This window comes from Ciona robusta, chromosome 9 (assembly GCF_009617815.1).
Source record: "Ciona robusta chromosome 9, ASM961781v2".
NCBI classification, from domain to species: domain Eukaryota; kingdom Metazoa; phylum Chordata; class Ascidiacea; order Phlebobranchia; family Cionidae; genus Ciona; species Ciona robusta.
The window spans coordinates 341,973-357,666 of NC_143243.1; the positions used below are offsets into that span (position 1 = coordinate 341,973).

Sequence of the window (15,694 nt, forward strand, 5' to 3'; positions counted from 1 at the left end):
TGCCCATTTTTTATGCTTAGGGAAGACCTTATAGTGAAACATACCATAGGGCATGAGAAATAGTTAGCAGTTTTCCATTTTATTACCTTTTAATGTTAGATATAAACCAAATATACCACACCCACCTTTAACAGTAACATTACAACCGGACTTAGCGTTTCCCACTTCATTCTTTGCAATACATTCATATCTTCCTGTGTCTTCCTTCATCACATCTTCCAACACCAACTTAGCCACCCCGTCTTTATAACTAACATCTCCATCTTCAGCTTCCAACCTTTGTCCATCTACCTCCCAATGAACATCGGGGGTGGGGAGGCCGCTCACGTGGCATGTAAGGCTGTGATGTAACAATGGATATTGTTAGTGAAAAATGGCATTATGTTATATAAATATTTGGTTACAGCAATGGTGCTATGTTGCTGCAATGAACATCATGATTGTAGCGATACGAGCAGTTTAATATGCTACCGACGAACTATACAGATGTCTTTATCAGGGTGTATGGAACTTAAAGCCAGTACTGTCAGTGCCATTTAACCTTAAAAAGTCGACCTGAATGGGACATTAAAACTTGGTGTTTAACGACTCTAGATACCCGTTCGGAAAATGTCTGAAAAGTTTCTCTTCGTTGTTTCATTTAATTTGAACTTCGCTATCTTTTTCAAGATATAAATAACTTATGTTATTATGAAGACCCCACTTACTGTAAATCTTGTCCATCAACCAACTCAACGTCTTTCATTTCCTTCGTAAACTTTGGAGCTGAGGTCTTCGGTTCTTCCATCTTCGTTGCCACGGTAACGATACACACGGACTCTGCTTCCCCTGATAAGTTGCGAGCCGTGCAAGTGTATCTACCGCCCTCGCGTGTTCCAGCTTTGCGAATTCGAACCGAAGCTTTTCCTGCGGACCGAGTGTATTGGTTAATATGCTGTATATTTGCATACGGCTCAATGATCACTAGCGACCTTGTCTGATTTATCAGCCATACATTACAAAAACTACCTCAAAATATTTGCCTAAATCGATTTTAAAACGACTGTCGTTGCCCGCCATGCCACACATTGATTAATTCATCCACACACTGTAACTCAATCATAAACAAATAACACCAAGATAGAAATCTTACCATCTTCATATGATGTCTCCGTGCTCAACACACTAAGTGACCGACCGTCTCTGCTCCAGGTAACTCTGGGTTGTGGGTGACCTCGAACCTGACACTCGAAGCAAGCCTCCTCACCCTCGTTCACAACAATCGACTCCGGGAGTTCCTTCTCGAAGGTTGGAGCAACTCGCTTAGCTGTAAAGGTGGATCAGAGTTAACTGAGTTGCAATTGGGCGTAATCTATTCTATATGGGTGAAGTGACCTGATATTTGGACCAAAGTAAGTCCCTTAACCGGAAATGCAGAATGGTTCAACCAATTAATGACCAATGGATTTAATTTAGATTTTCTGTCACACATAACAAAGATTTTCTGTCACACATAACCACGTTAGATTTTCTGTCACACATAACAATATACATAAGTTGGATCCTCTGGTATAAAATCTTTAAATTCAGCGTTTTTTTGTATGTTTAGTTTTGTTGCAGAATTCCTCGATAAAACCGAATTAAACATTGGCATTGTAAATATTATGCCGCCATAAATACATTGTTGAACAATACACTTACATCTGACATACACCCTCGCTTCATGGTTAGCTTTACCAGCAGTGTTTTGTATCGAGCATTTAACATGGCCACTATGTGTGGACGATACCGGGTCAATTGTAAGCTTGGCAATCCCGTTCTGTGGAACAAGAAGCATTGTTACAAATAATAATTGGTATGAGGTATGTCAGGTAGTTAGGTAGGGATATAATACAGGTAGCTAAACATGTTGGGACATCCCTACAATGTGGCTTTAAATTGATATGCATGTGACACAGTAACACACATATGTTAAATTTTACATTAAAAAAAATAATCTATTTAACCATTAAGTTAAATTACCTAGTTTATGTTTTACATTCAATTTAAGTCTGGCACTTGTAAAACATGTGGCTAAAACATGTTGCAAAAATATATTGTAATTAAACAAAATATTTAATAATTTATTTAAATTTAAATGATGAGAACGTTCAAATCGTCCAATCACCTTGAAGCTTGCTGTGGTGTTAGGCACCGATTGGTCGTTTAAAGACCATGTGACCTCTGGTTCCGGGTGACCGGTCACGGAGCATTCAAGAACAAGTTTGTCGCCATCTTGTGCGCGGATATATTCGTCAAATGTTGTCGCAAATTTGGGGGCGCTAGTGGGCACGCTCTTCTTCTCAACTTTAGGGGCAGCTGAAAAATTTATTATATTTACTCTGTTTGTGAAAAAGGTTCATGAGCATAAGTAGGGATAGGTGGGTGTTAAGCACTAATTTACAAAACATATCCAAACTGTCTGCGTGTGTTTTGGTACCACATATGTTAATAATGATGGAAGCATTAAGTCTATTACCCACATCTCCAAGGCTAGAGGTTGGGTTAAAAATAACCTTTACGTCACCCAATGGAATCAAAATGTGATTCATAAGAATCAGCATTGAATGCGCAACACACAACCTACCTGTTACGGCCACCTGGCAAGTTGTAGTTGCCCTCCCCTCCCCATTGACAGCAACACAAGTGTATACACCCGTATCTTCATTGGTGGCTTGTTCCAATGTAAGAGCTGCCACCCCTTCATGGAAGATGATCTCCAAGCCTTCTTCTGCCTCTAATACCTGGGTGTTTGTAGGTTTATGTGTTTTAGAAAGTTTGTATCTATTTTGATGTTTGTTTGTAATTGTTTGGTTTTAAATATTTATATATAGATGAATGCTGACTGTTTCCTAAATATTTATTGTATTTTGTGTGGCAGACCAGAAACAGTATGTTTGTTGAGTTAACTTGTTTAAACTTAGATGTTGTTAGTTTACATTACATAACTGTTATGTTTCTTTTTGGTAAAAGTAAGTAACACTAGCTGTTTGTTCAAATTAGCTTGTTCTTTAGCTTATAATATGCATATAAGTTATGTGGTATTAATACCCTCAACCCTTAGGTCAATGGTTCAAGCCCCACCCCCCATTACCTCATCGTTATACATCCATTGTACTGTAGGTTCAGGAATCCCAGTCACCATACAACGCAAACAAACGTCATCGCCTTCCTTGGATTTCACATCGCTAAGTGGCGCTGTAAACTCTGGTGGGATGTCCCGCTTTTTCTCTGTGGGGTAAGTTGGGACACAGGTTAAAAGACTTTACAGACAAGACATTCACATTGACAAATATTCAGATAATAACCTGGGGTTTAATTGTATGTTCACAGTTTACAAACTTTATTATTAACTCTCGTTGGGCAAATTTAATGCTTTAGTTTATTGCATTTATTTTCTGGGTTTTAAAATTCTACATTTACCCTATTTATTTATTCACTTTTAAGTAAACTGGATGAGATGTTTCAAACAACTTACGTTTAACACGAACTCTACATGCAACTGAATCCTCCCCTGCTGTGTTTAAGGCATTACACATGTATTGACCGCTGTGGCTGGTGTCGATCTTGCGGATTATCAACCTGTAAGAAGAGGGGTTAACATTACCAATATATTGGAGTGGTAAATACATAGGGAGTGAAATTTGTTAAAAAACAGCAGATACCATGTTTGTCAGATTAAATACAACGGTTTATGGATGCTGTCAAAAAACTTTTTGTTTATCGTTCAGGTTAAATTGGAATTTATTTAGAGACTGTAGTATTGACTAAGGTGTATACCACAAAAACCCGTTGTACAATGTGTGGTTCAAGTTTGAATTAAGCTAGGCCATCAGATCCCACCCCTACTTACTTTGCAACATTATTCTCAAACGAAGTTTCCCCGTGCGACACTTCCTCGCCATCTAGTGACCAAAGTATCTCGGGGAGGGGACTTCCCTCGACCCCCGCTTCGAGGATGAGCGTGTCACCCTCGGTCACTCTAGCGTCACCCGGTGACTTGGTGAAACGGGGACGAATGTGAACTGGTTTCGCTGGGAAAGGCAAAAAAGAGAGATGTGATTTTTTGGAAAATTAACATTGAACCGATTCAGAACCAGTAACTTTTATCCTGGAGAATGATTTGTTTCGGTTGCAACAAAAAGAAAAAAAGAAAAAATAAAAAAAACTTTTTTTATTTTTACTGCACTTTTGTAATGCTACATGATATGTGCACAAAACTTGCACATATGACAATAAATAGATTTTGGGTATATAAATTTACATTGATATAAATAAAACCAGTGCACTCACCTTTAACTGTGACTCTACTACTGCATTGAATCGCCCCAGCTTCGTTCCTTGCTTTACAAATATATTCCCCCGCATGGTTGACTTGCACATCACGAAGTCGTAACCTTGCCGTGCCGTTGCGATACGATGTAAATACTTCGTCCTCGTCGATGCCAACCTCACGTCCGTTGCGCAACCACAAGAGGTCAGGCTCGGGCTCACCGGCGACATCGCACTGGAGCAACAACTCCTCACCTGGTGGGGTAAAGTGAATGACAATGTTGTTGTACACAAACCACCACAAATGCATTTTCTTACCCTTGTTTACATAAGCTTTAGCAATATTAAATACTTAACACAAAACTCCAGTGGCTATTCATTTATTAATAGTAGGTTGCAATGTTAATGGAAACTTAACAAAAAGAAAGTAAAAAAAGTTTTCACTAGCAATATAATATTTCTATAAATGCGAAAGAGATCTGGCAGTTGTTTGTTTTGTGATCTTAAAGGTTTTGTCTGTCTCGTCCTTTAAGATCACAGAACAAACAATTGGCAGAAGATCTTCGGCAACAACATATCATATTCTTACGTTACCTTCCAATACTTGTGTGCTTGACAATCGTCGTGTGAAAGTTGGTGCAACAAAGTTTGAACGTCGCCAACTTGATTTAATTGGTCGGTTTACCTCAGTGTCGTCTCCATGGTGACCAGAAGCATTGGAGCGCGACGATGATGTCGAAATTCTGGAATGTGACGAAATTGTCGAGGAAATTGATGATGTCGGCGATTCTTTTAAATCCTCTTCTCTCTTATGACTTGGCAAAATCAATTCCATCGCTCGGTTTGTTCGGACGTTGGTCACTCTAGCTCCCCCTGCTGGTTCGTCGTGACGGGAGACATTGTTATTGTCATTGTTGTTCTTGTTTAAACGAGGAGTGGATTTCGTGACGTTATTGTTGTTGGTGGGATGTCCTCCGCTACCTGTTAATAGAATGTCATGTCTGCTTATCCACACACTGCAATAGCCTCAGACTGTGGGCATGGGAGTGGCCATGGATAAATCACTCAAGTCATACTTAACCATAAGCAAATACTACAATAATCCAGGCTTTATGACTTCACATTAAAATACAAAGAGTTTACAAGAGAGTGAAACACACCATCCACATAATGTGTAATGTTCAACCACTCACCTGACACAACGACGTCAACAGCAGCAGTTTGCTTTCCCAGTGAGTTCCTTGCAGTGACCCCATATTTCCCTGCGTCACCTGCCCCACATTCATCAATTTGAAGAAAATAATCGTTTCCGTCATTGGTTGTTCGAATACGACCGTCCGTTCGATCTTCATCAACAAGTTCTCCATCTTTCTCCCAAGTAACGGTAGGCTTTGGGTGGCCAAGTAACGTACATTTCAAACACAATCTGTAAAGATAAAGTAATTAAATTTAAACATCTTTAATAAATCCAACAACATATATGTCACATAAGATAACTTGTATTTATCTGTATAATTATAATAACAACGGTAATATTTAATAACAAGTTGGGCAATTAAACCCCTGCAACTTGTATTATACGCTGTTAAATAGAAGCCATCCTGGCATTTAACCAACATACAAAGTTTGTCGAATAAACAGTGGTGGAAAGTTTGGTGCTGGTTAAACAACATTGGGTTATCTTATATAGGATTGCGTGAGTGTAATTTGGCGTTGGTGTGTAAGTGATAATGGATGTCATGAGTTTTTAATGAAGGAAGTGGTTTCAAGAATAAACAGAGAAATCTAAATAAGAGATAACTAAGTACACGGACATGGTGTGCAGTGAAAAGATAATGTGAAAATGAACTTCTATATTCTTAGGAAAAACAGTTTATTAAAAAGTTAAATTTAGAAATTAAAGTAAACATGAGAATAAGAGATTAAATGTTAAAACAAATGTATACCACTGTAATCCACATATCAATTTACATGCATAGCTTAACAGTGAAAAGCAAGAATTCAACCAGACGCAGACGTTAGTTGTGTAAATAAACAACCTAAGACGGATTGGTTGGAATGACTGAAGGCATTTTGATAAATAGTAAAGTGATCAAGATCGCTATTGCTAAGAATGTTCTAGAAAGGCTGTGGAATTTAATTTCCGCCATTGAACGGGGATTTAATTTGATGACATTTGTTGCTTCCGTTGTGCGAATGTTTGTTTCAACAATAGCGCATTGTTACGACTAAAAACCCTCAGTGATGTTTAGTAATTACAATGGACACGATTGTGACGTAACATAGGCTTACATTCTAAATTCTGGAACTACAGAACAAACGCAACTGTATGTGTCTATGACATCATAAACAAATTTATGCAAATAAATACTTGACGTTGAGGGAATCCCCTTATTGAGGAATACACTGACAGGGGAGTTTAAATCAACGTTTGTTGCGACAAATCTTATTTTTCTTGATTTAAAACTCGAAATGATGTTGGTTTGTTGAAAACTGTGCGGACGATATGCGTTTCCAATAAATTAAGTTAGGAAAAATGTATGGGTACGAGGCTCTATACAACTCCTTTACCCGGCATGCAAAGTCACATTCATTTAATATTGAAGACATATTTTCACCTTTCTCCGATTGCTATAGTTTGGGGTCTTGGTCTAAGAATAAACCCTGGACCCCTCCGCCTCGGTGGGGCTCCCCCTGAGCTCCCTGAAGACTTGAGCCCAGTCGACCAGGGTGAGTTGCCCCCAGATACGAGACGGGAGGTGGCGGCCCTCGCAAGTTTGGGTGAAAGTGAGGGCGAACTAAGATTCGAAGTAGAAGGACTGCTACGTGTTGAACTACTGCGACCGTAGGCTGATAACTGGCTGGTGGATGATCCGCGTGAAGCCGACATATCTGTACCAAGCAAAATATAAAGGTAACAAATATAGTATAGATAACAGAACATCCGTGGTATAACGACTTTAGATAACACTATCGCATTTATTTCTTGTAAGAAAACAATTTATATTCTTTTGTAAAGAATGAGAACCGCGCGTGTTGATATTTTCGCAACAGATTCCTCAAGTTGAAGACGGAGACGAATCGTCGACGAGTTTCGCGCGATTTTCGCTCCATAATTGGAATCGCGGTGGCAACTTTCGGTTCAAGATTGAAACAATCAATTCTTGAAATGGGAGCGGTCGCCGCGAAATACACAATCAATCTCGGTCTGGAATATTCCTTAAACAATGCCTGTTGCCGACGTTACAATGCCGTGGCGAGGTGGGGCAAAAATTAATGGGAATTAACGAATTATCAGCAAACAGCAATTTTTCGGGTTTAACTTAATATATCGCAGCAAAATATTTAGTTCTAACATTTTTAGCTGGTAACACTGCTACTTTATACTCGGCAACACTATGTTTAAATTCCTCAACCTACGTCACCGATAAAATCAAATTTTCAAAATTCTTTAAAACCGCAAATTATTTCTCATAAGTCGAACCCGAACTTGGGAATTCGATTCAAAGCCCTCTTGTTCGACGCCGGCATTCGGTTATGACGTCACATCCCCCTAACGCTAGGAACGCGGAAGCGGTCTCTGTTTATGTTTTGTCTTAACCATGACGTCATAATGGTATTTATTGCTTAGATAAAAGAAGAGCTTTGTTCCCACAAGGCAAAAAATATTTTAAAAAAAAGCAAAAAAAAAACAAGATCGGGAAATATGGGACAGGATGGACTAACAATATCCCAACTTACCCCAGAGTATACTATATACTTTGTGTTTTTTTCTTTAATTTTGGAAATTTTACAACGCAAATCGGTCACGGTTAAAACGGCGAGAATAATAGTTAATTGTGACGTGTGAAATGTAAATTATGACGTTGAGAGTTAACACTTCCGTTCCAATTTAAACAGGTGCAACCACCACCCAAAGCGTGTAATTGCAGTAAACTATACATGGGACAACGTTTGCATGTTTATCATTACACCTCATGATTAAGCACCTCCACAACACAAGCGGAATGTTATGTTGTAAATAACTGGAGGTTTAAATCTATGTTGAGTTAACGAGTCTTAAATATAGTCGGGTGGAAAATTCAGACCGCGATAACGACTATAAGGCTTTAGGTTAAAACAAAATAAAAATTATCTACACCCAGCGTTGTTCAGCGCAGGTCAGCGTGGATATTACTTTACTTGTTTTTTAAGCGCGATTACACTACAGCCACGGTGTAAAAAGAACAAACAAAAATATCAACATTTAAATATGTCCTATTCCAAAGTACCTTGAACGTGTAGTTGTGCGGAACAAGTCTCTGATCCCACGTGGTTGGAAGCAGTAATTGAGTAGACTCCGTTATCGGTGTGTTCAGTTCTTGATATTACGAGACTATGTGAACCATATATTTCCATAACACGCACCCTACTCGATGCGGTGACTACTTTGCCGTCCTGCAGGAAACAAATCAAAAGTTTTATTAAGTTGGGAACATTGACTTTGTAGCCTATATAAGTCAATACTCGCCCAATGAGGTTTGGTATTGCATAGCTTATGTGGTAAAGCGAATTGTGTATTTTTTTATTTACTACCAAATGGAAGATAATGGAAAGTATGAACAATCTCACCCCAACCTATTATATCATATTATGTGCCGAAGTCTCTGGTTGCCTCAATATTTTTGTTAATATAGCAATGCATTGCGCTTTGTTTTGAGCAATATTAACATAACCTCCATCAAGCCCAACTATACCAATATCACCTGTCATAGCGACCCGAAACATATGCAAAGCGTTATTAACGCAATAGCTCGACGGTGGATGGCAGACGTAATGAACGACACAGACCGCTTTGTTGACATCACAACTGTACGGTGACTTGTCCTGTGACGTCAACACAGGTGAAAGTCGTCTGTTACGTCATAAACCTGAGATTAACCTCTGACCTCAAGGGTAATCATGAGTTTAGTATCCAGACAGTAACTTGGTCCATCATCAGTGTAAAAGAGGTTACTATCCACCAAGTTACTGTCCGAAACATCTGCTGGTCATGAGTTTAGTATCCAGACAGTAACTTGGTCCATCATCAGTGTAAAAGAGGTTACTATCCACCAAGTTACTGTCCGAAACATCTGCTGTTCAGGAGTTTAGTATCTGGTATATCCACTGTTCCCTTAAGCGCAATCCACAGAAACGCACAACCACCAATAGTAGAGCAGTATACATGAATGACACCAATACGTGAACAACGGGAACGATTCTAAATCACATGGAAGATCAAACAAAATGCGAGTGGTGGTTGTTTGGTACCGGTGGTGGCAACAACACGAGAAAGTCCAACAAAGGTTTCAATATAAAATATAGAAATCGCCTAAAATGACATGAGCAGTCTCTTATAGAAATGGAAAACTTCGAATCCACAAGTCTGGTGTTCCGCAATTAACAAAACCATAAGTAAACCGATGCCATATTACACTGATATGTTTTGATTACATCGCAAATTAAGTAAAACAGTCGTTACTGCCAGTCATAAAGTAACTAATTGAACAATTATGGGAAATTAACCGTGCGTACCAAAGACGTTTCGACTTCATATTCACGACGACTTCATCATCAGGTTATACCAACGTTGGCTAGAAAGGTTTATTCTTAAAACCCAATGATTTATTTATCCCTAAAATCTCAGCAAACCCAGGACATTATCTTTTGTAAACCGAAGGATAAACGAGTTCGTTTTTATCGCGAAAACTGCCAACTTTTTCTCCCTCAACAACAAACTTGCCCCATCACTGAATAAATAAACTTTAGAAATGAAATGTTTTTCTGAACCTTTTAAATAAATCGTTATCGTAAGTGTAAATTATCCCCTGTCCAGAAAAAAATAACATCAAATATAAACTTATTTTCTGAAAATATTTGTAAAATTTGACTTTGCTGCAGAACGAACTATAATCATTATAAATAATAAATATTATTTCTTGAAAGAATTATTCTGTAAATTACTCTGTTCAGAAAACTAACATAAAAACAAATTTATTATCTCAACAAATCTGTGAACTCGAGCCCTGTAGGCTACATTGCCACTAACGAAGCAAGCGAGAGGGAAAAGTTTCAAAAACTGGATTCTCTCAACTTTTGTCTGTCGCCTTCGACGTTCGCTTCAACGAATGAAGATTTTTCTCCAATTTTGCTTAAAACCGAAAACCGTCGAAGCATGAAGCGAGACCATGCGTGACGGCGCCAAATAAGGAAGAAAGACGAACCGGCTCCATCAGGATGAGATGTCTATCACGTGACTCAGATGTTTTGAAGTCGTCCAACATAAGATTTACATACCGACTTAAAATTCTTAAGAATTAAATCCAATTAACCGAATTACGCTAAACTACGTCACATAAACAACGATTCAAGAACGTAAAACCAAAACCGCGCTAATTTACGATAAATTGTCACTTGCACAATTTCAAAACTACTTTTCTAATTAAAAACTGTAAACCAGAAAAAAACAAATTTCTCTTTATAAAGGTCTACAAAAGTTAAAATATAATAAACCGGCGGGCATATAAAGAATACAGTTGCTGGAGAAATAAAACTCAACCGATTATGTAGTTTTGCTCGTTAATAGAAAATACTCTACCAGAATTACTAATAGAAAATACTTTATGCTGCAAAATAAACTGCTAAAGAATAAATATATTTGTGCTGCTGCTAACAAACTATACTCGAAACCCTTCTTATCTTTCTTAAAGAACTCAAACAGTTCCTTAAATTCTCAAATCGCCCTTTCAATTAGTTTTGCAACTGCAGCAGAAAAGTTACTAAAACTGGCTGCGGTCTCGGTTCGTGTTATACCAGACAGCAGCTATAGTTGTGATGTGGTAGACAAGGCAAACAATAACGACACCTCAGCTTTTACGAAGTTAAGAATATCTCAGGACCTTAGGTCGTCGACATTCGAACGAAAATAACCGAAAATGTGAAACAACTGAAATTAAAATCCAACGACTCGCGTGTTGTCTGTGGCTGCTTGCGATTCACGCGTCACAATGGGGCTTTTGAGAAAACAATGGATTCCATTGACGTGCAGCGCACGCGAATGGCGACGTAATGAATCTATTTACTTCTATGACGCGAAAAGAATTTATTAAAATCTGACAAAGAATCGACAATTCTAGTCTCACACCTTAACAATAGAAATGGAAGTTACTATTGTTACGTCATAATCAATAATTATTTCCCACAAATTTTCTGGAACGAAATTTAAATTTGAAAAACTCTAGACTTCGAATCGTTGTGACGTCACAGGGTAACTTTTGCAAAACATTGCGTATTCCAGAAACATGATTCTATAATTTAAACTATAATAGATTTCTCACTGTATCAAAACAATAACATTTAAATAAATCGCACGTTTATTACTAAGTTAAAATGAGTTACATTATACACTCGCTGACTAGCACTGTGAAGCGTATAGTTTCATAATATGTCAATTCCCAACTAAACATTTCGCTGCTAAAAGCAATTCCCTCTCATAGCACAACGAATGCTTCATATGATTTGCTTCTCAGTAATCTACAATTATCTACAAATGGAACTTGTGCTATTCCGTATAATAACATGTCTCACAAAGTTCGTTGCTTGCTTTCAAAAGTCGAAACATGTAATATACGAATCGCTTCACTGATTATGAGTTTGAACGTCGAATGAGAGCGCTTGGTGGTGACTACACCAACAACCGTGGTTTATAAATCGACTACTTGAATATTTGAAAAGCGGGCTGAGCTTAATGTTTGAACAAGCAACGATAGGGAGGTCCGAATGTTTGCAGTTCGCTTCTATCTACACACACTAAATGATTATACGACACTGCCCCACATCGTGTGTGGACACAGCCAGCCTTGGAATACACAATCAATCAACATTACATTCCTTAACGAAGGGAAGTCGCCTAAATTACGTCAGAACCGCAACTTAAATAACAGATCCGTCATCTTTGTTTTATTTGCAAGGAACCTATGTTTGCGAAGTTTTTATGACTAAATGCAAAGTTACCAACACACAAATAAATGTTTGATATGAATATCAAGGTTACAATTATCGAGTATATCCTCATTATACTTATAGTATAGCAGATGTTTCACCAAGTCTACTCAGTCTTTTACAAGCACTGAAGAAGCCATTGAGAGTTTGTTGATAAAACATCTGCTATACTGTGATCCACAATGTAATGTAGAGCCCACATTGAATAAAGCAATCTTGTTATAAAGACTTACCCTGAGAAACGGAGAAGTCCAAAACACAGGATCCAGTGGCCAAGATCCCTCAGCTACATTAATCATAACAAACCTCAAATATTCTAAGAATTTAAAACATCTGTTGATAATTTAGACTCCAAAAAATCAGTGTAAAAGAGGTTACTATCCACCAAGTTGCTGTCCAAAATATCTGCTGATCAGGAGTTTAGTATCCAGACAGTAACTTGGTCCATCATCAGTGTAAAAGAGGTTACTTTCCACCAAGTTACTGTCCAAAACATCTGCTGATCATGAGTTTAGTATCCAGACAGTATGGTTTATCATCAGTGTAAAATGGGTTACTATACACCAAATTACTGTTCGAAACATTTGCTGATCATGAGTTTAGTATCCAGACAGTAACTTGGTCCATCATTAGTGTAAAAGAGGTTACTATCCACCAAGTTACTGTCCAAAACATCTGCTGATCATGAGTTTAGTATCCAGACAGTAACTGGGTCCATCATCAGTGTAAAAGAGGTTACTATCCACCAAGTTACTGTCCGAAACATCTGCTGATCATGAGTTTAGTATCCAGACAGTAACTTGGTTCATCGTCAGTGTAAAAGAGGTTACTTTCCACCAAGTTACTGTCCGAAACATCTGCTGATCATGAGTTTAGTATCCAGACAGTAACTTGGTTCATCATCAGTGTAAAAGAGGTTACTATCCACCAAATTACTGTTCGAAACATTTGTTGACCCACAGCACTGCCTATAACTTTGCACGATCCCTTCCTAAACACCCTATAAACCCCTCATATTCCATCATCGCCCCGTCCCCACCCATCCTCCCAACATACAACACCTCCATCACCAACTCAAGGTGTCTACAATCCTAACAAACCAACTTTTCAATTAACTTAAAGCCGCAAAAGATTTTGAATATTTGTGGTCGGCTGTAACGGCCGCGAGCTAGCCCAGTTTACTTTGCAAAATGCGAGCTGCGTTATCAACATACGGGACGTGTCTCGAAATTCAAGCACCTTAAGTAGATTGAATGGGAGAAAGTGATTTAAAGATTTAATTCGAAACATCACACCGGATCCTATGCTATCACGAACTTCATATCATACATACTTCCACCTTGTTATAATTCCTTTCGTTTCTAAGTAAACTGTAATTATGGTTATAAATGGAGGCTTCGGTATTTCTCTAATAGCTATGATATGATGGGTGAATCTGGCCCTGATATAGCACTTATATTGTTGGTCGATTCTCGATGCAATATAACAGAATACACCAAGTGCTACTAAATATACAGCAAACAAAATCAAGTCCAACCAATGGTGTACCAAGACAAATTAAATATAACTTGTTTAAATAAGTGACGAATGGTGCCAACATCCTTGGGTTGACTCCAACTAATGGTGAATCAAAGCGAAACATTACCGATAACTAGAACCATTAACCTCTCATAAAAATCGAGTCTCCGCAACAACCTGCCTACCTACTCTACATTTGAACGACTGAAATCGAGATCACATTGTAGTATGAGCCTCGAAACAAATGAAGCAAATCTTGGAATGTCTTTCGATAACACCCGCACCGACACGCATGACGTCACAAACCTTAAGCGCGAATTCTATTGTGACGTCATAAAACATTTAAACAAAATCTAAAAATTTAATTTTGCAGAAAATTTTCGTTTTTCTTATCAAGGGGGAAAATAGCGCGAATTCAACCGAGCGTCCATTTCTACGCTCCATTTAAGCTTGTGACGTAACAGTGGTCAAGAAACAGTTTTAAAACGCGACGCCTTTAACGCGAAGTTAATCGAACTTTAGAATTTTAAACAATCGTCAACAAATAAAAGTCGCGAGAACGCTTGTTTTGATTCGGATGGGGATTTTGATCTTTTTGTTCTTTGATGTCGAAAGTTAAATTTACATCGTCGCAAATAACAAAATATCTTTTAAACTAAAAACAAAGGATACTTGGGAAATCTTTTTTGTGTCAATTTTGCGGGAACGATAAAATATCGAATCCTTCCCGATATTTTCATATTTATGCGGGTTAATGTCGTCACAATCAAGTCACGTCACAATAGAATAACAGAAGTTATTGTGACCATGGAATCGGAAACCGATAAAGATTAACTTCGATTATTGGTGGGGTTGGTTCGATGAGTCACTTATAAATATATGACGCTGGGTTGGCTTGGACCTATATTCTAAACACTGTGTATATACATGATATATATAATGCGTTGGGTGGAATATCCACGATAGGTTTGGGTTGTATAGACGGTGCATGTAGAGGTTGGTATGTTATGTTTTACCGCTTATTTTATTGTTAGTGATTTCTTTGATTGCTTTTTCTTTAATCAAGAATAAATGTTCGAGTTAAAATTACACCCGGAAATATTTCTTTACGTCATCACTACCTACGACATCATTGCCTACGTCATACCTTGTTCCACACCACAGTTGGCTTGGGCCTTCCTTCAACTTTACATTCGAATCTCACTCGATCTCCATGTGTGACGTCACGATGCGTGAGAACTTGTGAGAAGTAAGGTCGTCGATCGGTTGACATGGCGGTTGATTCCTTTGCTGGGGGGAGGGGGGCTTGGGTTAATGGGCACGTAATGTTGTATTGAATACATCGGGTACGTAATGTTGGATATCGGTTTGTAATTCAAATTTATATGAATAAATAATCAGCTTAGGAAATCAGGAGAATCCATATTTGCATTGAACCACTTTTATGTTAAATAAGCAAGTTATATAAAGTAAAGATTATTAGTTGTTCATCGTTTATTCAACAGGCAACCAAAATTCTCCCCCAGATGTTTAGTTTTAACACAAGTTGTATTTAAGCAAAATAATTTTATAAATATTTAAAATAACAAGTAGCGCAGGTGATTTAGAAGGTAAGAATATGAGGAATAACAGATGTTTTGAAGAATAATTAAAAGAAAAGAAAAAGAAAAGAACCGTCTCGAAGATGATGAGTCAGCATAAAGAAGGATGACTTGGAAGATATTCAATGACGTCATTATATGATGGTTGGTTAGCTAAAGATAACGAGGAAGTAACTTCAGTGAGTCTTGAACCTGGAACCTTCAGTTTTAAGAACAGTTGGGTTGAAAAAGTAAGTTTTAAAGCAGAAAGTTGGAGTTGGGTT

General features: G+C 38.0%; 1 protein-coding gene across 13 annotated transcripts in view; it reads right to left on the reverse strand.

Annotated features, from left to right (window-relative positions):
• The window catches only part of LOC149730513 (titin-like), a 106,797-nt gene that overhangs the window by 78,132 nt on the left and 12,971 nt on the right, over positions 1–15,694 (reverse strand). For 10 of the 13 annotated variants that reach the window (XR_016385621.1, XR_016385622.1, XM_089883840.1 and 7 more), the window contains 15 exons: positions 14,978–15,120; positions 8,562–8,727; positions 6,909–7,182; positions 5,484–5,716; positions 4,885–5,271; positions 4,312–4,545; positions 3,872–4,052; positions 3,497–3,600; positions 3,113–3,249; positions 2,606–2,762; positions 2,147–2,337; positions 1,681–1,798; positions 1,133–1,306; positions 708–906; positions 126–340 (listed from right to left, as the gene is read on the reverse strand). Coding sequence is in view for 11 of the 13 variants with exons in the window: in XM_089883840.1 (XP_089739966.1) it covers positions 126–340; positions 708–906; positions 1,133–1,306; positions 1,681–1,798; positions 2,147–2,337; positions 2,606–2,762; positions 3,113–3,249; positions 3,497–3,600; positions 3,872–4,052; positions 4,312–4,545; positions 4,885–5,271; positions 5,484–5,716; positions 6,909–7,182; positions 8,562–8,727; positions 14,978–15,120 (2,913 nt within the window). In the remaining 2 variants the exon portion in view is untranslated. Of the gene's footprint in view, positions 1–125; positions 341–707; positions 907–1,132; positions 1,307–1,680; positions 1,799–2,146; positions 2,338–2,605; positions 2,763–3,112; positions 3,250–3,496; positions 3,601–3,871; positions 4,053–4,311; positions 4,546–4,884; positions 5,272–5,483; positions 5,717–6,908; positions 7,183–8,561; positions 8,728–9,846; positions 12,351–12,545; positions 14,954–14,977; positions 15,121–15,504; positions 15,631–15,694 lie in introns of those variants that run through there. The other 3 variants (XM_089883845.1, XM_089883847.1, XM_089883848.1) reach the window with 3 other exon arrangements.